At 47.9% G+C, this 26,008-nt stretch overlaps 1 protein-coding gene across 1 annotated transcript in view; it reads right to left on the bottom strand.

The window, feature by feature from the left end:
• Window positions 1-26,008, bottom strand: part of Ttc39c (tetratricopeptide repeat domain 39C) — a 90,450-nt gene that overhangs the window by 25,068 nt on the left and 39,374 nt on the right. Inside the window, exons 5-6 of the mRNA XM_059246228.1 lie at window positions 13,153-13,507; window positions 10,027-10,195 (exon numbers count right to left, since the gene is read on the bottom strand). Coding sequence (XP_059102211.1) covers window positions 10,027-10,195; window positions 13,153-13,507 — 524 coding nt within the window. The remainder of the gene's footprint in view (window positions 1-10,026; window positions 10,196-13,152; window positions 13,508-26,008) is intronic.

Here is a 26,008-nt window from a genome sequence, read left to right as displayed (position 1 = left end):
GCACCAGGATGCTTTTGACAGGACAGAGAAAAAGAATTTGTATGGGGAAAAAGCACAACACTGAAATGTGTTCATAATAAAGAGACACCAAAGAATTAAAAATAATTAGCAGGAGAATGTCAAGCATTTCCTCAGGAAACAAAGAAATAGTGAATATACTAGTTTATGAACTCAGTCATAGCGCTCAGAAGACTGAGAAAGAAATGTAGGTAGAAAAGACCAAATATGAACAGAGACCTGCATGAAAGAAACAGACCGAAGCCATAATCAGGAACGCAGCCTCAAAAGGTCCCTAGAAGTGAATGGGGCTCTGTGGGGATGTCATGCGGTGTCTGGTGAAGGAACTTTGGCATATTCACAGACACCATCACAACTCCATTTTCTCATCCTCAAAGGAAACAAGTCTTGATTATCAGAAACTCCTCCATCTCCTCGACGGCCTTCCTCCATATCCAAGCAAGTGACTGTCTACTCTCTGTCTCCACACATTTGCCTGTTCTGGAGACTTCATACAAAATGAGTCAGAAGGCTGCGTGGGGCACATGTCTAGCCTTTTTGTAGCCTGTATCACCAGTACATGGTGGTGTGTACTGACTCACACTTCATTCTTTTTTACTGCTGAGTTATAGCCTTCTATATGGATGTACCACATATTGTTTATTCTTTCATCTGCTGACCCACACTGGTCTTGTCTTTACTTTTTTACTATTATGAATAATAAATAATATGGAATTTATGTTTTCATTTCTCTTGAGTAGATTCCAAGGAGAACTGCTGAGTCATAGTAAATGATGCTTAGCACTTTGAGGACATGCTACAGTGTGTCCACTTCACACTCCCAGCAGCTATGAACAAGGGTTCTAGTCTCTCTAGTCACAGGAACATTCCTTTCTAGTTGTTACACATAGCCAGCTGGATGTGAAGTACTACCTCCCACTGGATTTGATTGGCAGTTTGAAATGACATTCAACATCCAGTATCTTTTCATAGGCTTCTCAGCCCTTTACACGGTGACATTTACTATGGGCCATCAGTAGGCCAACAAGGAGGCTTTGCTGAAGGCCATGTGGCCTTAAGAGGCTGGGCCCCTGAAATTGGCCAACACTGGCAACCTCTCGGGTATACTCCAAGGAGAATTGCTGAGTCATGTAATAAGCTGATGCTAACTTCAAACTGGGTAATTTATCTTTTTTTACTGCACTCTAATATTGTTCCTATGGTGATATTTTATTTGTACTGAAATGTGATTTTATTTGTATGTTAATAAAGTTGCCCGGGGGTCAGAGGTAATAGCAAGCCATAGCAGAAGCCGGGCGGTGGTGGCGCACACCTTTAATCCCGATCACATGACAGACAGATCTCTGTGTGTTCAAGGATACAGTCAGCATGGAGACACATGCCTTTAATCTCAATACCAACCATAGAGACCTGGAGGTCTGTATAGACAGGCAGTGACGAGGAGATCATGTGGTTGGGTTTACAACCAATGAGAAGGCAGAACAGAAAGTCAATAAAAAGACAGACACACAGGAAGTAGGTCTCTTTCTGAGGGGAAGGACAGGAGCAGCAGTGAAGGGTAAGAAAGGGCTTTTAGCTCTTAGCTACTGCTCTGACCTCTTGGGCTTTCAACTCTGCATTTGGCTCTGTGTTTCTTATTTAATAAGACTGTTCATCTACATGTTCTGGGACACTAGTCCTTCATTAAATCCATGATTTACAAAGTCCTTTCTGCGCTGAGGAGGCCGTCACTTCCCTTTCTCAGTTGTATCTGTAACACGAGCGTTTCACCCATTTTTGTCTCTTGTCTCTGTATTTTCAGTGTCATGTATAAACCACTAGCTAAGAGCTCTGTGATTTCAGATTCTACATTTACAGTGCTGCCCTACTGTGAGTGAGACTCTTCCTCATGTGTGTTCAGTCAGTTGTTCCAGCACCATTTGCTGAAGACATTTGTTTTGGCCATTGACTGGTCTCGATGCCCTTGTCAAAGGTGGAGTGACCAATGGGGGGCTTCTTCTTCACTGACCCTTATGTTCATCTTTACGTCCGTGCACACCATCTTGACTACTCTGAGTAGGCTTTCCAGCTTTGCTCCTCTTTTTCCAGATTGTCCTGGCTATTCTGGTCCCTTAAGATTAGGTTGCTTGCCCATCTCTGCAAGGGCATTGCTGGTTTGTGCACTGGAGGGGTGGAGCCCAGTGGAGGGGTGGAGCCCAGTGGAGGGGTGGAGCCCAGGGCCTTGCACACACGCCAGACAAGTACCCCACCACTGAGCGACATCCCCAGTACCCAAGCTGCAGTTCTGACAGTGACTGCACTGTGGGAGCCCACAGAGGTTGCCCAGTGAGATCTGAGCTCGCTTTACCCAGCAGGGCTGCACAGGGGATGGACTGACCACAGGCATGGTTACTAGGTGTGTGGAAGGGTCTGCACTTGGCTGTGCTGGGGGAGGGCTTTTGCTCCACCCCTTGGCATTTCTATAAACAGCCCTTTAGAAGAGACAGAAGGGGCTGGTGGGTTTTGATCCAGGTCTTCCCGAGGCTATCCTGTGTTTCTATCTGTCTCTCTCCCCTCTATATTTCTATCTAAATATTTCTCACTTCTCCCTACTCAAGAGTACCCTGGGGGAAAAGTGGAGGCGGGTCCCCCCCCCACCCTGCACTGGGATTTTGCTAGGGTTTTGGTGGCAATTAAAAGAGCACTGCCATCCTGATGACACCTGGTCTTCTATCTACTACGTGCCCTGTGACGTCTCTTCTGCAATCTTTTATGCACTGTCTTTAAACTGCTTCACCCTGCGTCGCTGGGGCATAAGAGAAGCAGAAAAATAACCACAGGGTTGGGGTGGGGGGGGGACTTGGGGACTTGGCTGAGCCAATGAAGTGCTTGTCACATAACTAGAAGGGTCTGAGTTCAATCCCCAGAACCTGTGGAAGTCGGGTATGGCTGCCCAAACCTAGACTCCAAGTTCCTGGGAAGTAGAGACAAGAGGATCCTGGCAGCTCACTGACCAGCCAGCCTCCTTCAACCTTTGAGCTCCATGCTCAGTGAGAGACCCTGCTTCAAAACACAGGGTGGGAATTGAGGAAAACTGCCAACATCAACCTCTGGCCTCCATACACATGTGTATACATGTGTACACACATTCCCTGGTACCACACGCGCACACGCGCACGCGCGCGCACACACACACACACACACAGAAACGGGGGGAGCAGGTGTAGGGTATTGCTGCCATAGAATAACCGTCTATTGTCTGTCTCTATACATTTGCCTGTCCTAGAGACTCCATACAAAACAAATCACAAACCTGCATGGGGTTTCCACCCACATGTGACTCAGCACTGACACTGTTAGGCAGCCAGATGGCTTTAGTAACACTGCTATCAAGGGCGTCTAACGAGAGTACGCATCTGACCACCACCCGAGGACTACAGTGGGGACTCCACACAGGAAGCTCATCCTCTCAGGCGTACTTAGGAGCCCAGAGATGGGAACCAACTCTGCAGCTTGTCCAGCCTGGGTGAAGAGGGCAGCAAAGCATGTTTCCTTTATGAACAACGTGGGTGTCTTAGGGTTTCTATTGCTGCCATGAAACACCATGACCAAAAATCAAGTTGGGGAGGAAAGGGTTTATTGGGCTTACACTTCAGCATTGCTGTTCATCACTGAAGGAAGTCAGGACAGGAACTCAGACAGGGCAGGAACCTGGAGGCAGGAGCTGATGCAGAGGCCATGGGGCGGGGGTGCTGCTTACTGGCTTGCTTCCCCTGGCTTGCTCAGCCTGCTTTCTTATAGAACCCAGGACCACCAGCCCAGGGATGCCACATTCCACAATGAGATGGCCCTCCCTCACACCCACACCCCCTTACAGCTGGATCTCATGGGGGCATTTCCTCAACTGAGGCTCCTTCCTCTGATGACTCGCTTGTGTCAAGTTGACACACAAAACCAGCCAGTACAGTGGATTACTATTACCTTCTCATGTCAGTGAATTCACTTTCACTATATCATACAATATGGCCTCATCTCACTGGGATTCAAGGACGGATGTGTCTTCCATCTCCCCACACCAGATGAAATCAATAACCGTGTCTGCACTTCGGAAAATAAATGCAATGAGTTTTTTTTGGGGGGGGTACTCAAGGTAATTAAGAGAAGTATGTGGGGGCTATGGGCTGTGGGCTGGAGGAAAAGAAGACACAATTAATCAAACTTGAGGGAATTAGCTCTCTTCCTGCATTGCCTCTGAGCCTATAAATAAATTACATCATGATGATAAGGCATGCTGTTCACACGCAAGACACAGGTTGCCCTTCAACAAAGGGTTCTGATAATGGGTGTACATGCCTTTGGAGTGTGGTCCCTCTGCCCTGGCCCCTGCTCCCACAACCTCTGCAGCTCTCCTCTTCTTTCTACCTGATGGATGACTCACCACAGGGGTCAGCACCCACTTTCCAGTCCCTGCCACCGTCGTGAGTGAGGTCTAACAGCAGCAGCAATCCTGTCGTCTCTGGGAGGCACCGGTGTACAATGTAACTTACAGGAGTACAGAGCGGAAGTATCGCAGCCCGCTTCAAAGGTCCCTCAATCCCTAGTCTCCCTCCTGTTGCTGTGAGAAAGCACTCTGACCAAAGCGGCTTGGAGAGGACAGGGTTAGCTGGCTTACGCTTTCAGACCACAGTCCATCATTGAGGGAAGTCAGGACGGAAACTCAAGCAGGAACAGGAAGCACAACCATGGCTCACTCACAGGCCATGCTTAGCCTTACCATACAGCCCAGGACCACCTCCGGAGAGGCTGGCACCACTCACAGTGGGCGGGGCCTTCCCACATCAATCAACAATCAAGGCGCCCCCCCCCACACACACACAGAGATGGACACAGGCCAATCTGATCTCGGCAGTTCCTCAATGCAGGCTTTCCTTCCAGCAAGTTGACACTGCAGCTAAACAGGACATGCCCCTAATGGACAACACCTGCAATAACAGGTCAATAAAAGGGGCGGAAACAGCGGATCATACCAGATAGTCAGTTCTACCTCACCCTCCAGGAAGGACTGGGACACCAGGTGCCATGAAGTAAAGGTCAGCAATCAAAGGCATCCCTGCAGACAGCACGGAGGGAGGGATGTCCCTCACTGTGCCTTGCTCAGTGGGAAGGAGATCTGGCAGGGAATTCAAAAGGCAGCAGGATAGGCAGGCCACTGCCTCTTACAAGACACCAACCAACAGGCTGATCTCAACACTGCCCTGACAACTGAAGGTTCCAGAAGCAGAGCCACATCTATGCATTTAGCTCATCATTTCAAATATTCATTCATTCATTCGTTCATTTGTGTGTGTGTGTGTGTGTGTGTGTGTGTGTGTGTGTGTGTGTGCGTGTGTGTACATGCAGTGCAGCTGTCTGTGAAGGCCAGATAAGGACACAGACTCTCCTGGAGCTGGCGTTACCAAGGGTTGTGAGCTCCCTGATGTGGGTGTGAGAACTGGACTCTGGTCCTCACAAAAGCAGCCAGCGCTTTGACCCGACCGACCGACCGACCGACCGACCGACTGAGCTATCTCTCTAGCTATCAGACCATTTCAAATGGCAGCAGGCACCATCTCCACTGAAACATGGGCTGCTTGACTCGATACCTGACAGCCAGAAGCAACCTGAACATCTGAGGCTCACTGACAGCTGGGGCTCAGATAATCCAAAGAGACCAACACTCTGTTTATATGTAGGTCTCTGTGTAAGTGCATAGGACATATATGTATATGACATACATGACAGACACAAAAAATAAAGTCCATGGGGCTGGGAGATGGCTCAGCACTGGTGGCTCTTCCAGAGGACCTGGATTCCTAGCTCCCACGTGGCTGCTCACAACCATATGTAACTCCAGTTCCAGGGCTTCTGAGGCCCTCTTCTGGCCTCCTGGGGTGCTGTATGCATGTGGTGCTTACACATACGCAAAGCACACATACACATAAAATAAAAATGAATACATCTAAAAAAAGAGACAAAGCACATTTAAACTTCTTCCATATGGCTGTTTGGTCCTAGAAGTAAGCACCACGGGTGTTGGAGGGCTATAGTGAAGGGGCCCCTTAGGCACAGACTGTAGGGGTTCTCCTGTGCCCTCATCTTGGGTCTCCTGGTCACAAGCACAGAGCTTCACTTAAATGCATTTGCATTTTGTCTCATTAGCATTTATTTAATTCAGTTCCTTACTATCACATCTTTGAAGTAAAAACATAACTCTAAAGAAATAAAACTCTTTAGCAGCACATCAAAATCCCAACACAAACTATATCCACGGATTCTACAGTGTGGGTCTCCTACTGCAGATTCAAACTCAAATTCCCATATTTTAAATTGTACCCGTACACACTTGTTTCCTTAAACAATATAGGAAAACAACCATTTAGTTAGCATTTGCACTGTACTGTACCACATGGTATAATGTAGACACTAGAAATTAAAGTGTTTGGAGAATGTGTCAACACACGCAAATCCTCTGCCATTTTATAGAAAGGACTGGAACACTCACTGACTTTGCCTCTGCAGGGGACAATGGAACAGGCCTCCCAGGGACACAGAAGGATCCTGAGAAGGCAGTCACCTTGTATCTCCTTCAGACACAGGTTTGCAAGAAAGGAGGAAGCTGGTGACCAGCAGCTTCCCTTCTCAACATGCAAAGACTCCTCTTGATGGTTTAACTGATCTGAGCAGCAGGCCAACCCTGGACTAGCCCAGGACTTCTACTACAACACTAAACACAGCCGCCCCCCCCCCCCCCCGGGAGACAGTCACAAGTGTGAGCAAGAGTTCAGGGGATGCTTTCAAAATAAGAGTCCATGAAATGTTTGCGTGACAGCTACTTTTTATAGGATATCTTCATGAACTTACAGATAGCTACTTTAGTCCACATGAATAGCTGGGCATTTTCTTAGAGATAAATACTAAAAAGTACCTATATTACCAAGTTGTCATATCACATAACTATGAAAGCACTCACAAAGTATGAAAGCATACACTGAATCAAATACACACACACACACACACACACACACACACACACACACACACACATATGGGTAACATACAGATTTGATTGTTAATACCAAACAAGAGGGAAAATGTACAAATCTGTACTGCTTGAAGGGAAAAAAGACTAGAGAATTATAGAAAATAGCTTATTAAAACAAAGACTGTCCCTAATACTTTAAATAACCCAGGGGCCGAGCTGGCCCAGAGGCTGAGAGCACACATGCTGCTCTTAGAGGACACGAGCTCAACCCCACCCACGTCACAGCGGCACAGCACCACCCCAACTGCCGCTCCAGGGAGATCTCACGCCTCCAGTTTCCACAGGCACTCGCACTCACGCACAAAATTAAAAATATTAAACTGAATCTAAAAATAATCAAGGCAAATTCTCATTGTATCTCAATGGTCTTAATACTACCACGGGTCTAACTGAAGGAAACTAACGGTAAATTTAAAGCTGTATCTGGGGTGGGAGTTGACTCAGGAGATAAAGCAGTGGCCTTCTACAGCTGAGGGACAGAGCCCAGACGTCCAGGGCACACTTAAGAGCCAATGGGCATGCTGGCGTGTTGGCCTGCCTGTAATCTCAGCTAACTGTTTCACATTTGGGCATATCTGCATAAATGTACAAAGGGTCCGTATTGGAGGACAGGACCCACATGTAGCTACAAAGCTTACTTCTGTTTCACATGCACCATAACTATGTTCAGTGACTAATGGTACCAATAATTAAGAAGTTTACAATTTTTTTATTTATGTATTTTCAATCTTATTTTTTCCTGCACAAACCGAAGGGAACAGAAGAACAGTAGTAACCAGACATCTCTCCCTACAAGCAGGTTCAAGTCCCCAAGTTTGAAAGAAAAGAACACTAGCAAACAGTACCGAATGCACAAGAGATGATCATTGTCTTAGTTACTTTTCGATTTCAGCGACAAAACACCAAGACCATGCCAACCTACAAGAGACAGCACTTAACTGAGCTTGTGGGTTCAGAGTGTTGGCGTCCACGGTGGCAGAGCACAGGCAGGAACAGCTGGGAGCTCACAGCTTGAGACACAAGCAGGAGGCAGAGAGCTGAGTGGGAATGGCACAAGTCTTTTGAAATCTCAAAGCCTGACGCCTGTGACACACCTCCTCCAACAAGGCCACACCTCCTATCTTTCCCAAACAGTTCTATTAACTGGGACCAAATATTAAAACATATGAGCCCATGGGGCCATCCGCATTCAAACCCCCACAAGTCAGAGCTGCATTTTAAGAGCAAGAGAAAGGAGAATGCTACCCCTGAGCTCACAAGCTTGAGCACAAACAAAAAGTTTAAAGATACTGAGATGAAAACTAACTTGGCTACCTGCTTAAGTGTGTGGGCGTCTCTACCGTGCTTCAAAATAGACTGTCAGTGTGATCTCAGATCTGGGCAGGACGGCACCTGCCTGGGATCCCACCACCTAGGGAGCCAAGGCGAGATTAATGTGAACCAAGGACTTGCCTGGGCTATGTAGTGAGTTCCAGGCCAACCTGGGCTATAGAGCAATCTCTGAAGCATGTTTTATCTACACCAGGGCTTGGAGAATTAAACTCACAGAGTGAGCTGAGGCTGCAGGTCAGTGGAAGGGCACTTGCTTAGCATGTGCAAGGCCCTGGATTCAATTCCCAGAGTTGCTGGACAAGATTAGTCACAGCAGCAAAGTCAAATAGGAAGACAAAGCCTGGGGCCTGGGTGGCAGCTCAGCAGGCAGAGGCACTTGCCAGTCGATCTCCGGACCTGAAATTGAGCTCCAGAATCCACATAAAAGTGGGAGGAGAGAACTGATTCCAAATGTCCTCTGACCTCCTCACGTATGTCACAGCACGTGTCCTCCATCACACACGTGTGCATGTGAACGCGAGTATGTACACACACAGATAGTGAGATAAAATTACGAAGCTGCAAATGTCCTCAATACAGGGAGAGCCAGAGTCAGAGGCTGTTTCACAGTGTCCAGGGTTCAGAGCCATTGCATGAGCCAGTGCAGAAGAACGATGATTGCACACGGTTCCTGAATGACACTGCACACCACCAAACCCAGCCCTAAACGACAGAAGCGAAAGGAAAAAGCCAAACCCATCTCGTGCCCAGAAAGCAACGATCAGCAGAAAATCCCCCACCATCCGCCTGGGGTTGCCAGGGGCTGACTTCCGACAGATGGAGGGACTCCTAGCTAGAGGCCAAAGAGTGTCAAAGCTTCCAGTTGGTGTACTGGCAACTACTGGTAAGAAAACGGGGGGTTCTGCAGTGAGAGCAGCCATCTTCTTTCCGATGTCTGCAACCTCTCCATTTCCCCAAACCCTCACGCTCCTGAACAAGACAAAAGATACAGAGAAGTGGGCCCTACGCAGCCAGGGCGTGGCCTGGGTCTGGAGAAAGAGCCTGAGCTCATGTGTGGGAAATCTCAGGAATTATCAGAAGCCCTCATGGGTCCCTGTTTCCCTTTTCTGTGGCCTAACGGCGACAGTTCTGTGTCTACGCTCAGACTGACTCTGAGGGTGGGACTGGACCACATGAGAAGAGCGCTTGGCACGTACTTACAGAAACTGAGCGGATGAACATGTGGGAAGAGCAACGTTCATCTCAAAGCTGATGATTTCACTGCATAAACCAACCAATAGGTAAGATCATTACTAACTCAGAGGAGGAAAGGGTTATATTTTGTGTCCTTTACCTAAGTGACTTCACAGTACCCTTGTACCTTAAGCTTAAGAATGCCATTCACTCTCATTACTGAAGTCTCTTGTCCCAGCTTTGCCCCTGTCCCCTGAACAGAAGGTAACTGACTAATATCCCGGGCTCCTGAGAGGGTCCTCCTCAGGCCTGACATAACAAAAGGTACCAGGAGACAATGTTCCTGGGCCCGTGGCATCCTGGCACATCCACAGCAGCCCCTGAGCAGAAATCAGAGACATGTCATCAGAAGTTTACTTAAGAACCTGGGGAAGGTGCCATACCTCTAATCGCTGGATCCGTCCCTTGAAAAACATGAAGAGAGAAGAGTTCGGGTAAGCAGCTTCCTTTTTGAGAAGAATTTCCTTGGCTTCATCCAGGCCTGCTTGGTTATCACTGCCATCCAAGGCAAAGAATGGGCGAACCACAGTGTGGTACCACAGCAAAGCTAATCTGCAGGCAGACGGGGAGAGAGAGAGAGGAGAGAGAGAGAGAGAGAGAGAGAGAGAGAGAGAGAGAGAGAGAGAGAGAGAGACCACGAGCCAGGGTTCACTGAGATGCTCTCTGTTTTCAAAATAAAAATCAGCATGTGCTCTTCCAAAACCGGCTTTCCTCAATAAAATCTTGCTATGCGTGCAATATTCCAAAAAGTACAATCAGAGTGCTTTCCCGTCTCTATTTCTGTCAGTGTCTGGAAAACTGCTCCTTTAGCATCAGATGTCAGGCAATAGTCCCCTATGCATGTGACAAGAGTGAAAAACACAGAAGCATGAGGCTGTCCTGAAGCTTCCAGCTGTGTCGTTACTAACAGAAGCATCTGGATTCTACACCTCACTCATCCTGTGCACACACTGGAGACAGTCACCATCAATTTCTTGTCTCTTTGTAATAAAAGCCTTTACATTTTGTAGAAGTAAAAAATGTGTGTTCGTAAGTCAGGGTGCAGACCAGCTGTGGTGGCACACTCCTTTAATCCCAGCACTTGGGAGGCAGAGACAGGCAGATCTCTGTTTGTTCCAGACCAGCCTGTTTTATATAGGAGGGCTACACAGTGAGATCCTACACCTATCTTAAAAATACACACATATGTATATGGTGTAAGCCACAGACTCTAGACTTAAATGTAGAATCCACAGTTGCAAATTATATATAAGCATCAAAGTAACTGAGAGAAACAGATTAAAGGCCCCTTTCCCAGCCTTAGAGGATGTTAAACAATGTAAAAACATAAATTATTTAAAATTCCCCAAGTTCAAGTTAGTGAAATTAAACTAGGCACATAGAGAGTAAAATCACTGAGATCTGCTTTGATAAACATATACAAGCACTTAACCAGCACATCAAATGTTTTCATGTGAACCTTACATCTAGTGCACTGGTAAATCTAAGCCCCATGAAAAAACATACTAATTGCCAAATTAATTCCAATCCCTTTTTCAGAAATAAACACAAAACAATACTAAGCCATAAGCAAGAAATGTCCACAAATTGCAAGCCCATTAACACTATTTAGTAAAGGGCCACTGTTTGTTCAATTTAGTGACTGTGACGGGGTAAAGCTCTTTTCCATGATTTTCACATCACTTTTAACCCTTCAAGGCTAACATGTGTAAAACTGCATCTCACTGAGGTCTTGTATGACATCATAGAGTAAGGAGAAATGTCTGCCAAGATGGTGTCACATCAGAGAAACAGACCCAGGATCTGTCAGGCAGCTCAGACTGAGGAGTGGTTGTTTTCCAGAGAGAAATGTTAAAGATTTGTTTCTTTTTATGTGTATGGGTGTGTTTCGTCTGTATGCACGGTAAGAGCACTGCATGTGTGTAGTGCCCACAGAGGCCAGGAGAGGACATCAGACCCCCTGGTCCTGGAGCCACAGAGGGTTGTGAGCTGCCATGTGGGTGCTGGGAACCAAACCCAAATCCTCTGTAAGAGCAACAAGTGCTCTTAACTGCTGGGCTGTCATCTCTCCAGCCCCCAGAATGAAATTTTAAAACCATATCCCTTTTAAGCATTTTAAGCATTTTAATTTTAATATGGCTCAATTTAATGGGTTATTGGGGGATAAATAAACTATATATGCTACACCAACTAACTAGAGTCATCAAAGAAGGTTACCCAACATTTGTATTCTTTGCAAGGACAAAAATTTCAGAGTCACACAAAATTTGATCTTATAAATTCAAATAAAACCAGAAATGTGCATCTGAAAGACTGTAGTAAAGGTACGAAACTCCTTATAAAATCATTGGAGGCTGGACAATAGGTCAACTCATAACTTGGGCTGGCCTGTTGTAGAATATTAGTTTAAGGTGTGTTAGATTTGTTTATGCTGTGGAATATTTGTTTAATGATGCAAAGATGTGTTGCATTCTTTCATGTTGCATTTGTTTAACTCTGTGAAGCTGTGTTATTGTGCCTGTCTAAAATACCTGATGGTCTAATAAAGAGTTGAATGGCCAATAGCAAGGCAGGAGAAAGGACAGGTGGGGCTGGCAGGCAGAGAGAATAAATAGGAGGAGAAGAAGACGGGGAGGAGTGAGAAAAGGAGGAGAGGAGGATGCCAGGGGCCAGCCACCCAGCCACCCAGCCACCCAGCCACCCAGCCACTCAGCCACCCAGTCAGCCAGTTACATAACCAGCCACAGAGTCAGAAGGAAAGAAAGAAATACAAAATAGAGATAGGGAAAAGCCCAGAGGCAAAAGGTAGATGGGACAATTAGTTAAGAAAAGCTGGCTAGAAACAAGCCAAGCTAAGGTCGGGCATTCATGAGTAGAAATTAGTCTCCATGTATTTATTTGGGAGCTGGGTGGCGGGCCCCCAAAGAGTAAAAAACAACCAACTACACTGGCTGGGGAATAGCTCGACTGGGAGAGTGCTTACCTCCCAAGAATGAGGACTTAGGCTCCATCCCCAGAACCCACATGAAAAGATGGGCCTGGGAGTACATGCTTGTAATTTCAGTGCTGGGGAGGTGCAGGCAAGTGGATCCCTGGGCTAGTCAGCCTAGACGACTTGGTCAGCTCTGACCAATGACAGAGGCCGTCTCAAAGGAGCCTGTCTCAGAGGGAGACACCCATGCTGCTCTTTCGTCTCCACATACTGTGCATGTGTGCCCCCACATATACAAACACACACACATATGTGTGTGCATAAACATGCACATGCACACACATGAAAATAAGGAAATAACACATAGAGGATTCAGGGGACTTAACAAGCAATGTCCCAGCTCTCTGACTAACAGGATCATGTCACCACAGCACAGAACACACTCCTTGACATTTCATGACAGGCACAGCATCCTTATCCACCAACCAGCATTTTTCCTGAAGTTTCAATCCTCATTGCGGTTTACTTACTTTCAATACTATATTATCTACCAAAGCATTGCAATATAGCTACTCACGTAGCTAAAGGGGCCTTCATGTCCTTACTTTCGCTTGCATACGTCAGTGAAGAAAGGCCCTGTAGGCGGTCTCCAGGAAACCCCAGCAGGTTGATGATTTTGAGCAGGTTTGGGGGCACCATGGATATGCAAAGATGAAAAAGGCCATATCCAAAGCTAACAGCACCTTTCAGTCTGTTTAGGGACTCCTCAGTCACCCCTTCAGCCACCATGTGATTATCATTTGCTGCATCAGAAGATAAGGGCTCTTCCGTTAGCTTCTTCTGATATAGTTCCTGAAGGGCGTTGATGTCCACATAGCACTTATTGTAAATCTTCCAGGCTTTCCTAAGGATCCACCCACCTTTTATGTAGGCTGTGAAGAGAAGGGGAGAGAGGGATTTAAAACCCAGCAATAGTGTTTGCATTCGTATAATGATACAGGGCAGTTAGAACCTGGAAAGAGAAAAGAGAAGCAAACAGCTGAAAACACATTTATTAGCTGTCACGTTCTGCACCTGCCTCATGGGGCCTACCCATTTCCTATTTACAGTCAGTGTTCTCTCAACACAGGCTACACCACATGAAGAACAGTGCGGGCTGGTCTGTTACTGCTGCTATCCAACCCTTCCCATAGAGGGAGGGAGGGGAGGGGACGGAGGAAGGGGAGTGAGGGGGAAGGGGGAGGAAGAAGTGAAGGAAAGGAAGGATGGAAGAAAAGGGGAACAGGCTGAAGGAAGGGAGAGGGAGAAAGAAGGAGGAGGGAAGCAGGCAGGAGAGAAGTCCATCTAAACCCCATTTCCCCCCAGTTTCTGTGGAACCCCCACTGCTTCCCGGAGCCACTGTGATGTTTCCGGGCAGACCTTTCTCACACCCTTGTCTGTCTCTCCCCTGTATTTTCATTCCTCAAAGAAGAGTTCTCAGTCTGATCCGTGGCTAAATTTGTGCCCACCCACTGAGCAAGGTGTTTTGCCAAAAAGTATTAACAAGCAAACAGAACGGTTAATTCACACTTACTAGATCAAAATGCCAATGCAGTGTCCAAAAAAGTCACTCATGTTAAATGTGAAGAATCCCCACAATACCTCCATCTGATGCTTACTGTGTATTAAGGGTGGTTTTCATTTGCTCTATGGCAAAGGCTGGTGTTCACACACTGTCCCAGACTGGGGACATCAACAGTGAAGAGGGTAGCAAAGACCAAGCTGGTCCTTAGCAGAACCCTTGAGAAAACATCCCACAAACAAGACTTCCAGGGTGGAAGGTGAGACAGTCACTCTCCATGGCCCCTTGGTCCCTCTCCACAGGCCCTCAGCTTCCTGCTGTCCATGTTGCCTCTGAGCACATTTCTACCTTCAGATGGGGGGCAGGTTTATCTGTGGTTGCCTGAGAGGTCTTCATGTTTGGAGGAGAGGCTTCCTGGCAGGAATTTTCAGAACCAAGTTCTCTTGAGACAACAGACAAGCTTACTGGCCTAGCCTGCCCCAGTATCGACAGGACGTTACTGCTCTGCCCTCTGTGAACAAATGGAACCCATGACCTGACACAGGCTAGCAGGGCCTGACAACAGCGGAAATGCACTTCAGAAAACACGCGATTTCAGAAATATATGGTATCAAATAAAATCGGATTCATAAACTACACCACTGGAACTGAAAGGGAGCTAGGATATGGTACAATGCTACAAGCCGCAAAACTATATAGCATAGGATTTCAGCTGATTTTGACAAAGCTAATACCTGGAAGAAGCCAAGGGCCTTCCAGAGGTCAAGCTGAGGCTCAAGGAGCCTTGGTGATATTTGACTTTTGATTATCAGCCATTTCCTGTTATGAGTTTCTCATGTGCTATTGTAGCTTCTCCATCATGTATTGGGCACCATTTTCCCTCTACTAAAGGAATATTCAGATATATACATATATATAGCTGGTAGCTACGCACAGCCAGAACCCCAGTTCAAGCCTCCCTGTAATTATCATCATTGGCAGCATCCGGCCAGGACCATTCCCAGAGGGACGAAAGTACCTTATCAGAGATACCTCTGTATTCTCTAAGAACAGACTTAAGCATCCAAGGCCAAACGAAACAACACCTGTCTCCTAGGTCAGGAGGATAGCTTTATTTCTTGTGCAATTTAGGGTGAGACCCTCCTTCCTTACAGCCTTACTAACAGACTCCTAATTTCTTACCTAACTACTTCTAGGAATGTAGATTGAGCACATAAATTCCCTTCTTGATATATTAACTGATCATTAGCTCTCTATTGACCTCCTCCTTTACCACTCCCCTTTTGGGTTGTAAAAGAAAGCCTGGTGGTCACTACCTGAGGAAAATTCTTACCTGCCTTTAAGACCCTGTAAGAATTCAAGCCTGGTGACCTCACTCTGTGAGAGGATTGCCATGGCTTGGGTTTATAACTGGATTCCTGAGAGACTTGGGGAAAACTGAGAGAGTCAGAGAACTGAGAGGGAGAAGGAGAGAGAGGAGGATTTTTGAAGAGAGAACTTGAAGACGAGACAGAGAAGAGAGAAGAGAACAGAAGAACTAGATGGGTAAGAACTGGAGAGGAACAAACTAGATGGGAAGAACTGGATTGAAGGGCTAGAAGAGAGTACTAGAGGAACGAGATGGAAGATGAGGAAGAGCCAGATGGGGAAGAACAGGATGGGGAAGAATAAGAAGAGAAAGGAGGAGATGGGAGAGGAGCTGATATGGGAAAGACCTGATGGATGAGAGCCTAGATGGGGCAGAACTAAGATGAGAGAATTAAGATAGAACTTAGAGGGGTCAGCAGATAAATGTAGAGAGAAATCAGGCAGGAAAGGAGCTAGGCATGAGAGCAGAATAGAAGCTGTGTAGAGAGAGAACCAACACAGAAGAATAAAGTGTATGGACTAAGGAGTTTCATGTACATAGATTCATTTCTTTTCATTAAAGATTAATTATCAGCTGGTTGTAGATTCTTCCTGGACCCTGGGAGGGGACTATCGAGGGGCTGGACCCCCATAGTCCTCGTTAGTACATGCAAAAAAGAATGAACCCAGTGGTCCTGCCTGCTGTGCTTCTAAAGGCCTGTCTGCCATGTGTGTCCCTAGCTAGGCAGAAAGCTCAGATTTCAGAAGACATGGCTCTGGGGACACCTGGTTTTGCCTGAAAGTCTGGAATGTGGGGATGTGTGAGGCAGGGGATGCCTACAGAACTGGCCCCCTGTAATAAAGCTGGGCCTGGGGTCTGAAGGAGATACTCTCATGGTAACACTTCTTTTGTGTCTTCAATCATTGCTGAGGAAAGCATGTGACTCCTCTGGAGAGCAGCACCCTTGGGACCCTGCGCTTGGTCCCATCTAGAGTTTGCCCCAGACATCCTCCACTTTGCTGATTCCACCCCACATCCTGTTGTCATGAACCACACATTGTGATTGTGCCCTGAGTCCTGTGGGTATTTTGCAGGGGGTGTTCTAGCCAATATAATACAATATACTTAAGCATACCAATTTCCCAACAACGGATGTCTGCATTTCCTATGGAATCACAATGAGCATTCTGAGTGGTGAATGTTCTGGAGTCTGTCCATCCAAAAGAACAGGGTAAGAATAAAAAAGGAAGACTAAGTAGCCTGGACCAGTATGATGGCTCAGAAATAAGGGTACCTGCCCTGAGCCCGATGACCCGAATTTGATCCCAGGGACCCACATGGTAGAAGGAGAGAACTGATCCCTGCAAGCTGTCCTCTGATCCCCACAGACACTTGGGACATGCATTTCCCTATCCCTTGCATAAACAAAATAAATAAACGTAATAACAAATGTAAATACCCAAAGCCTGGCTACATTTCTTATTATGAATCTAAGATTTTATTGAGACATCATATTTCGTTGAACTGGACAGAAGTTACTGCACGGACACTCCATCTCAGACATCGACTAGGTAAACCCAGGAGAAATAAACGTGTTCTAGAATCTCTTCTTCAGGAGCTGCACGGATGTTCTTGTCCCCCACATAAACAAACCCTGAGCTTAGGAGTGAAATTCTCCTTTTGACTTTCTCAACATTCATTTTTTTCCCAGAAAACAAGTACCTAAAAGTCTTCCTCCTCTCTCCCACCATCCTTATCTGGGATTGAGAAGGGAAACTTGGCTCCATTTACCCTGTGTTTTCCTTATTAAAGGAAGTAAAATCTTGATTTACGAGAAAGCAGCATTGAGGAAGAGGGGACAGGTGACAGAGGCGGGGCAAGGGCACGGCAGCCAATCAAGGCCAGCCCAGGGATAAGACAGAGGCGGGGCAAGGGCACAGCAGCCAATCAAAACTAGCCGAGAGATAAGACAGAGGCGGGGCAAGGGCACTGCGGCCAATCAAGGCCAGCCGAGGGGTTAGCTGGACAGCTAAAGAAACATGGGCAATGTCCAAACTTGGGGAAATGAAGTTTAACAATCTAGATCCCAGCAGAGGACCGAGAAAAAAGCAAGCAGCAACAGTAACCAACAGAAAAAATCCATCAATTCCTATCTGCATAGAACTCAGTAAAGAAAAACTGAGTGCCACAAAGTGAAAACCCCATTCTTATCAAATAAAAATACAGTGAATTTCTTGCCTAAGATAGCACATTGGTCTCAACGTCTGTGAGGATAAAGTATACTGTGACACACACACACACACACACACACACACACACACACACACACACACACGGGAAGCTTTAACCTGAGCCAGTAAAATTAAAATCCAAGAGCTTGTTGGACTACTCAAGACTAGAAAGCCAACTGCATGCAAACAAAACTACACAGAAATCCACTGCGAGCAGCTTGCTTTGGAACAGGCTCTCCAGGACTTCCCCCTGCCTTCGCGAATGTGGCTATGCAGATTATGCAGCGGAGGGTGCAGCTGGCTTTGCACCCAACTCTGCAGGGGAGAGGCTCTGCCTGGGGGAAAGGCAGGGCTAACTATAAGCCAGCAATGCCTCCAAAGAGCACGTTCCTTCTGTCCAGCAGAACACAGCTTTCAGGGCCCACCAGGCATGACCTTCTGCCGGCTCCTCAAAGGGCAGATATAAATCATTCAGCTGCTGTGATCTCTCTGGGCCTGAGAAGGAAGAAAGAGGCAGGAAACCACAGACCATTTGGCTACCCTGTGAGGGTCAGGCATCAATCTGCAGGGAGACAGGGAGGGGGGTCAGGAAACCCTGCCACACACGGGAGTGGAAATCCTTCCTAGAAAGGGCGACCTCTTAGAAAATGAAAGCATCCAGTTATACCACATTGACCTTTGGAAGAGTTTTGTCATTTTCCATAGGGACTGTTCTGGTGGAAGACCCACCTCAAATCCCCTCCCCTATCTCTTTCCCTAAACCCGCCCCTTCAAAGCCCGCCAAACACAGCTCCTCCCCCAGAGAGGCTCAAGACTATTCCCACAGGGTATATAAGCTGCATCCCAGAAAACAGACACATGGTTCTTCTGGTCTCTCCTGGTCTCTCCGGCGTCTCCTCTCTGTGGGCTGGGAATCACCCAGGAACGCTTTACCCATTAAACCTGGGCCTTTTCCTAATTGGGTCTGATTTGGATTGCTGCATCAGTGGAGAGGCCTATCAGGGTACAAGAAACTTATCATCTGGAGGTCCTGGGGGGGGGTCCCCATTGGCCTAGGGCCGCGTGGTGGGAAAACACCCCTCTCCCCCACACCTGCTCTCCACCAGACTGAGATCAGCTCCCAGCTGGTTAACTTTCCTTCCCAAGTCATTGCCTAGGAGGCCCAGGGCCTCTTCATTTTTCGGGGTGTTGTGCCAAAGACACAGTTGCTCCAGGCCCCTGACCCATTCCAGAGCATAGGGCTGCCTTTGCTCCACCTGACCCATTCCAGAGCACAGGGCTGCCTTTGCTCCACCTGACCTGTCCCAGAGCAAAGGGCTGCTTTTATTCTGTGGGACCACTTCTCCAGAAGATGTTCTGTTGAAGGGAATTTCCCACCCAACCAAGCCCCATTTTTGACCCAAGACTTACCACACTGGACGCATTGTGCAGGCTTCGGTCCCCAGCATAGACTTGAGAAATGGCACTTGCCATTCAAAGCCTGATCCCTAAACACCCCTGTGGAGTGTTTTACAAAATCTATTCAAATTGGGGGTATCTGATATAATTGGACAGAACTGCCCTACGTCCACGGTTTTTGGGTTCTGCATTCCCATCCTCCTTACAGAGGCCAATGTCTTACAGCATCAGTCTTGTTGGCTAAGGTCATGGCGCCTCCAGATTCCCGCCTATCTGGGAACTGGGATCATACAAATTCTACTCTGACCATGCTGCCAGGGACACTGGCTCCTCCCCTACTTCCCCCTAACTCTACCTGTCCCAACCCCCTCCCCTGGGGCCACAAAATCGAAGACCAAATTCCTCCTCCTTACCCTCCTTCCTGTCCTCCCCTCCCCACACTGGCCCCCTCATCTCTCAATGCCTCAACCTATATCCTGATTCCCTTTTACACATTGGCCTAACATCCCCAAATCTTCCCTGGTTTCTTCTCATACACGGTCTCTCCAGACTCCTGCCTTCCCACCGATTTCATTTCTCAGTCAGCTTCAGGTATTAGAAAATTAAATAGGTTGAGGAGGTCCCCAAACTCCCCTACAGGAATTGGTGAAAATGGCATTTAATACTTCTAATGCTCAAAGAGACAGCTGAGTCATCCCGATAGACAAGGCTGTAACAGAATATGCTCCAAGCCCAAGCCTTAGCAGCTGCCCTGAGATCACCGGGGCCCCACAATTGGGGCAAGGGAAGCCATGAGGCTCCATCCCACCAGAGCTCAGCCCAAGTTGACTCCACCATAAATGCAGCAGCAGCCGCCCAGGAGGCTGTGCTCTGTCTGCCGACAGCCTGGACACTGGAGATCTAAATGACCCATGCAGGCTCATCCCCTATGCCACACCATGGAGGTCCAGCCTCACCAACATTGGCAACTGAGACTCTTCAGGCCTTTGAACTCCTAAGCCTGGCGGAGAACTGACATGGCCTAGACCTGCTGACTCCCATTGCCCTCTCCGAGCCTGGGGTAACACTCTGGGTAGTGGGTAAGTCCATTGACTTTCTTCTGGACACGGGAGCTACCTATTCTGTTTTGACATCTCACTTGGGTCCTACAGTTCCCTCAGCAATTTCTGTCACAGGGGTGGACACGACCCCTTCCTTCCCACTTAAGACCCTGACCCTTCCCTGCATTCCTGCAGGGCAATTCTTCTCACACTCTTTTTCTGGTCATACCTGCTTGCCCTGCACCTCTGCTTGGTCACAATGTTCTCAGTCTTTTGGGGGCCACACTCACCTTGGCCCCCACACTCTCCTGAGTATCTCACAGGTCCATTCCCAGGAGCCCTCCAGATATGTCAGCCTCTGCACCAGCTTCGAGGACACCAACCCCGAGAGGATTGGCAATGTGATGGAGCTTCTGTCGGATGCTCTCAACATCTCCTGGAAGCTCCACATTCCCTATCACCCACAGTCCTCGGGAAAGGTTGAGAAGGCCAATGGACTCATCAAACAATGGCTCACCAAGCCCTCCATTGAACTCAGGTTATCTTGACCCTCCCTTCTCCCCACTGTCCTTACCCGCCTCCAGGCCACCCCACACTCTCCTACAGGTTTGAGCCCCTTTGAGCTTCTTTATGGAAGGCCCTTTCTCCTCACTCACCACCTCCCAGCCCAAACTCCCCCACTGGCCGGGTACCTCCCCTACCTCTCTCTTCTGAGGTCCCTTCTCCATTCACATGCTGACAGCTGTCTCCCTGCCCCCACACCAACAGACCTACCTGCCCCTGAGCCTGCCCACTCTCCCCAGGGAACAGAGTACCCCTCAAACAGCTAGCCCCTAAGTCTCTTGAGCCCCCATGGACAAGACCTTATACTGTGATCCTCACCACCCCCTCGGCTTCCAAGCTCCTGAGACATCCATGCTGGTACCATCTCTCCAGGCTCAAGCAGGCACCTATTCAGGATACATGGTCTGTCCAGCAGTTGGGACTCTCCACCCTCCGGTTTTCCAAGATGTCCCACTAAAGGGCCTATCTGCTCTTCTGCTCTGTACATTCCTCTTGACAGTACAACTAGGGCAGATGTTAATGATCTTTTTTTTCCTAGAAACTTGCCTTCTTTGCTTCCTCAAGAAACAGATGCCTGAGGTCTCCAGAATAACATTTAACTGGATGCTCCTCCACTCATACCTCCTGCTAAATGTGAGCTCACCAATTCCTGACTCCTCTTCCCACATCGCCCCATGTCCACAGGAAGTAGTCAGACTTGAACTTGCATCCCCATACCCAAAGAGTCTGGAATGTTTGGGTGGGAGCTCCACCTCAATCCCTGGCACCCTGGCATCCCTATACCCAAAGAGTATACCCTAAACCCTATACCCTAAACCCGCCCCTTCAAAGCCCACCAAACACAGCTCCTCCCCCAGAGAGGCTCAAGACTATTCCCACAGGGTATATAAGCTGCATCCCAGAAAACAGACACGTGGTTCTTCTGGTCTCTCATCCCCATTTCCTTGTCTCCTCTGTATGGGGCCAGGGAATCACCCAGGAATGCTTTACCCATTAAACTGGGCCTTTTCCTAATTTGGTCTGATTTGATCAGGGTGCAAAAGAACTTATCAGGGACCATGTCTGGCAGGAGCACCTGCCTTAGGAGCCCACAGTGCAGATCCGTCAGGCTCACCCTCCCGTGACCCAGGAAACAGACTTTGAAGGAAAAGAGCTGATTAACTGTGTGTGTGTGCATGTGTGCACATGTGCACATGTTTGTGCATGTATCTAAGTGATTGTGGGAAGGGTGCATGGTTGTGTGGGTGTGTGAGCATGTACATGTGAAGGCCAGAGGACAGACACCCTTGGTACTGTTTCTCAGGAATGTCGTCTGCCTTCTTTGAGACAGCCTGGAGCTTGTTGAATAGATGAGGCTGGGTGGCTAGTGGCCCTCAAGAAGCCCCTGTCCTCCATCACAGCTGGGAGGAGTGTGCCCTGCCCGGATGCCAGCTTTACACGTGGATTCCAGGGACGGAATTCAAGTCCTCACGCTTATGAGGCAAGCACTTCGCCAAAAGACCGTCTTTCCAGCACAACAGGTGACTTAGTTCTCCCCGGCCAGCCCACCTCCCCATAGTCTTCACCCACAGACAAGGGAGTTCCGACAGACTCACTGCTCCTCTGGCAACTGACTTCCTGAGTGGCAGCACCCTCCCTCTGCTCCTCTTTCATTCACAGAGTGCACAGTCACCACGTGCCAGGGAGTGTCCCAAGCATGCATCTGAGACACGGGGAAGCAGATGGACTTTTTGTTTGTTTGGTTTTGTTTTGAGCAGCCTGTGGCCTAGGCTAGCCTTGACTGTCTGATCCTTCTGCCCCAGTCTCCAAAGTGCTGGGATTAGAGGCCAGCACTTAGCCCCTTCCCTGCCTGGCACATTCTTTATAACTGCAGGAGACAGGAGAGACCTTCCGCCTTCCTCCTGGGCCAGAACCACTTGTTCTGACGCAACCTCTGTAACGCCATGCCTGCTGGTCACAGGAGCTTCCTGAGTTAGAACTTCTCATCTTTTCCCCCTGTGGAACCACGAGTCCTCAGGTCAAGATTCACCCTCCTTCATCTCTGGCATTCAGTGCCTGTCATCTCACAGGGCCGGACTCCGAGGAAGTGCTGAAACCCATGGGTAAGGAGGGAAACAGCACACAGACCAGCCAGTTCCTACCCTGAGAGCTGACAGACCGACACTGAAGCAGGTCTAGAAAGGACATCCCAGATCCCCGTGACAGCTGCTCACTTGGCCACACACAAGGTTCCCCTCTCAGGACTGACAAGGCCTATGAGAAAGAGGAAGGGTTGGGCCACAGCTGACCAGGTGAGAGAGGGAGGCAAAGTGTGTTTCTAGTGGGTGTGTGTGTGTGTGTGTGTGTGTGTGTGTGTGTGTGTGTGTGTGAACTGAGACACAAGCTGCCACAGCTGTTTCAAAGAACCCTGAGGAATGAGCACACAGGATGCCAGAGGGGGCGGGCTCTGACCTGCCAACCACAAAAGGGACTTGGCTCTACCGCGGACGCAGGCGGGGTAAGTGTCCAAAGCACAGGTGTAACACATCCTAGAAGGACAGCTCCAGCAGCAGCAGGGAGCATGTCAGGGAGAGTCGGGGACACCGGCATTGCTACAAGGAGGTGGTGGCACAATCTGCCAGCCGTGAGGGAGCGGAGAGAGTCACGGCAGGGCTAGGTGACAAAGTAGGAAAACGTGGTTGTCTCCCAGGAAAGGAAGGAAAAGGTCAGAAAAACCATCGGAGCATTCACTATGGCAAGAATACGGCAACCAGTAGACAAGGCTGTCTTCAAACACAACAGAACAAGGAAATAAACCCATGGCAAGTGCCACAAGGCAGGTTTCCAACACAAGCTCTTATTACCAAGTTATATGCTCACTGCAGAAAGAGGGGAAAAGAAGGAGGGGACTGTAGTTACAAAGGAATAAGGTCGTATTGGAACGTGGAGGGAGATGATGGGGTGATGTGCTCCTTAAAAAGCCAGACTTACCCCACACACGGCTCTGGTCAGCGTGCCCACTGCTCAGAGGGAAAAGCTCTGAAGGTAAAGGTTTATTTTTTTCTATAAGTGGATCCATAGAGAACGTTCTAAGATGTCACGCATGATGGACATGCCTATAATCCAGAGCAGGAAGAGAATGAATTAGAGGCCAACCTGGTCTATAGAGTGAGACCCAGAAAAGCAGAACAGACCACAAGCAAGGACCAATCCCAACAACCAAGTAAAAGAATGATTCGTGGGAAGCTCATTGCTGGCTGCGTTTGTTCACTGTTTGGCGCAAACACTGAGCTCTTCACCAAACAAGCAGCCATGACCCGAGTCTGGCGGCCTGTGAGACTTCCCCTTCAGATTCAGTATGCCATTTAATAAATCAGAAAAGCCAGGAATGCTGTCAGATGTCTGTGACAGGCAGGATTAAACATCATCCTTGTCAGCATCAGACGAGGAGGAGAAGGAGAAGCAAAGCCCAGAAAGGCGTCCTGTGAGATGGCATTTCAGTAAAGGACCCGCTTACACAGGGAGGCCTGGGCACAAGTCCAGCATCACCACACGGTTAGTGAGTTAAGTAAGTTCCACTCCACTAATAAACAAACAAACAAACAAACAAACAAATAAAGAAAGAAAAGAAAAGAAAAGAAAAGAAAAGAAAAAGGCATGCACAATGAAGAACACACAAATGCCCACGAGAACTCCTAAGTACACTGTGGCCCATCTACACAATAAACACATGCTGTGATTTGTAATTACATTCTGAAACCCAGGCTTAGGAATACTGCCAAAACTGCCATCTCCGAAGAAGAGGTGAGACAAAATACTGTAGATTCAATTTCATTAAAAAATATTCTTTAAGGATTATCTTTCTTCCAGGTGGAAACATCAGTGGTGATAACCTGACTTTTATTTGTCTTTTAACAGAATCTTTTCAACATTTCTCTAACAATGCCTGGCCATTTTCTAACTGGGATCATCGGAAACAAAGGATATGTCTGCGGAGTCTACACCGTAGGAGGAACCCACACCTTGCTTGCTCACCTCACTCAGTGATGGCACTCTCAAGAGCTCCGTAACTGCTGAGTGGGCCAACGAGGGGCAGACGACTCCATTCTGCAACCTTCGGTAGCTTTCACACAAACCCTCCGTGGCATCTGTTGATCCTTCTCTTTATGACTAACTTCTGTTCCCTACGAGGCAGCGAGGCAGCTTCTCGGGGCTGGAGAGATAGCCCCGCAGCTAAGAATGAGCACTGCTCTTCCAAAAGACCGGAGCTCCGTACCCAGCACCCATGTCAGGCAGCTCAAAACCACCTCTAACGCCAGCTCTGATGCCTTCTGCTGGCTTCCAAGGGTATTCAACATGTACTCAAGATACAGAAATAAAATAAAATTGGGGAGAGGAAGGGGGAGGCAGAGAGGGGTGTGCTCTTTTGCTGCCCAGGCTGGTCCTGAACTCCTGGGCTCAAGGGATCCTCCAGGCTTGGTCAATCCCCAAGTAGCTGGGATTTGTGTACCAACACACCTAGTTACCCTCTCTCTTAGACATTTTCTTTATACTTTTTAATTTTTGAGACAGTGTCTCTTTGTGTAGCCCTGGCTACACAACCTGGAACTAGTCCAGGTTGGCCTCAAACTCACAGAGATCTCCCTGCCTCTGCCTCCCAAGTGCTAGAATTAAAGGCAGGAACCACCACTCCTGGCAAGATCGTTTTCTTAACTGCTAAAATGAGATCCTCACCAGAATTCTTGGGCATCAGAAAAAGAATGCAAAATGACGAGCGATCAAGAACTTGTCATGACTACAGTGTTCCAGGTAAGGTGTGCTGCTCCTCAGTCACTGCACAGTTCTGATCAGCAGGGGGGGGGGGGGGGGATGGGATGGGGAGGGGGGGGGATACTTCACCTTGATTGCCTCACACCCACTATGAGCTCTCAGCATGTTAGAGTTGCCTTGTTAGTCAGGTGTTGAGAGAGTAACGAGAAAAAGTCACAGGGAAGAAAAAACAACAAAAAAGAACCAGAACAAATGGTAAAGCAGATGTTCTCTGAGGACATATTTTCAAAGAAAGACAGATGTTTGGAAGTTTAAATGTTAGAAGTCAAGAGTAGATAAATAAAAAGTTAAATTTTCTTTCAACTGAAGCTGAACAGAAAACAGCATCAAGTAGGAGACAGAAACGGACGCAGAAGAAAAGGGGAGGAAATGATTTCCAGTAGTCTAGAAAGAAAAGTATAAATTATATTTCACAGGGAAAAATCATCTTCATGTAAATTTTGAGAGAAAACATGTTTCTGAGAATGAATTTGAACTGATTT

Source organism: Peromyscus eremicus, chromosome 19, assembly GCF_949786415.1.
Source record: "Peromyscus eremicus chromosome 19, PerEre_H2_v1, whole genome shotgun sequence".
In the NCBI taxonomy this organism is placed as follows: Eukaryota; Metazoa; Chordata; class Mammalia; order Rodentia; family Cricetidae; genus Peromyscus; species Peromyscus eremicus.
This window is presented reverse-complemented; position numbering and strand designations above follow the sequence as displayed.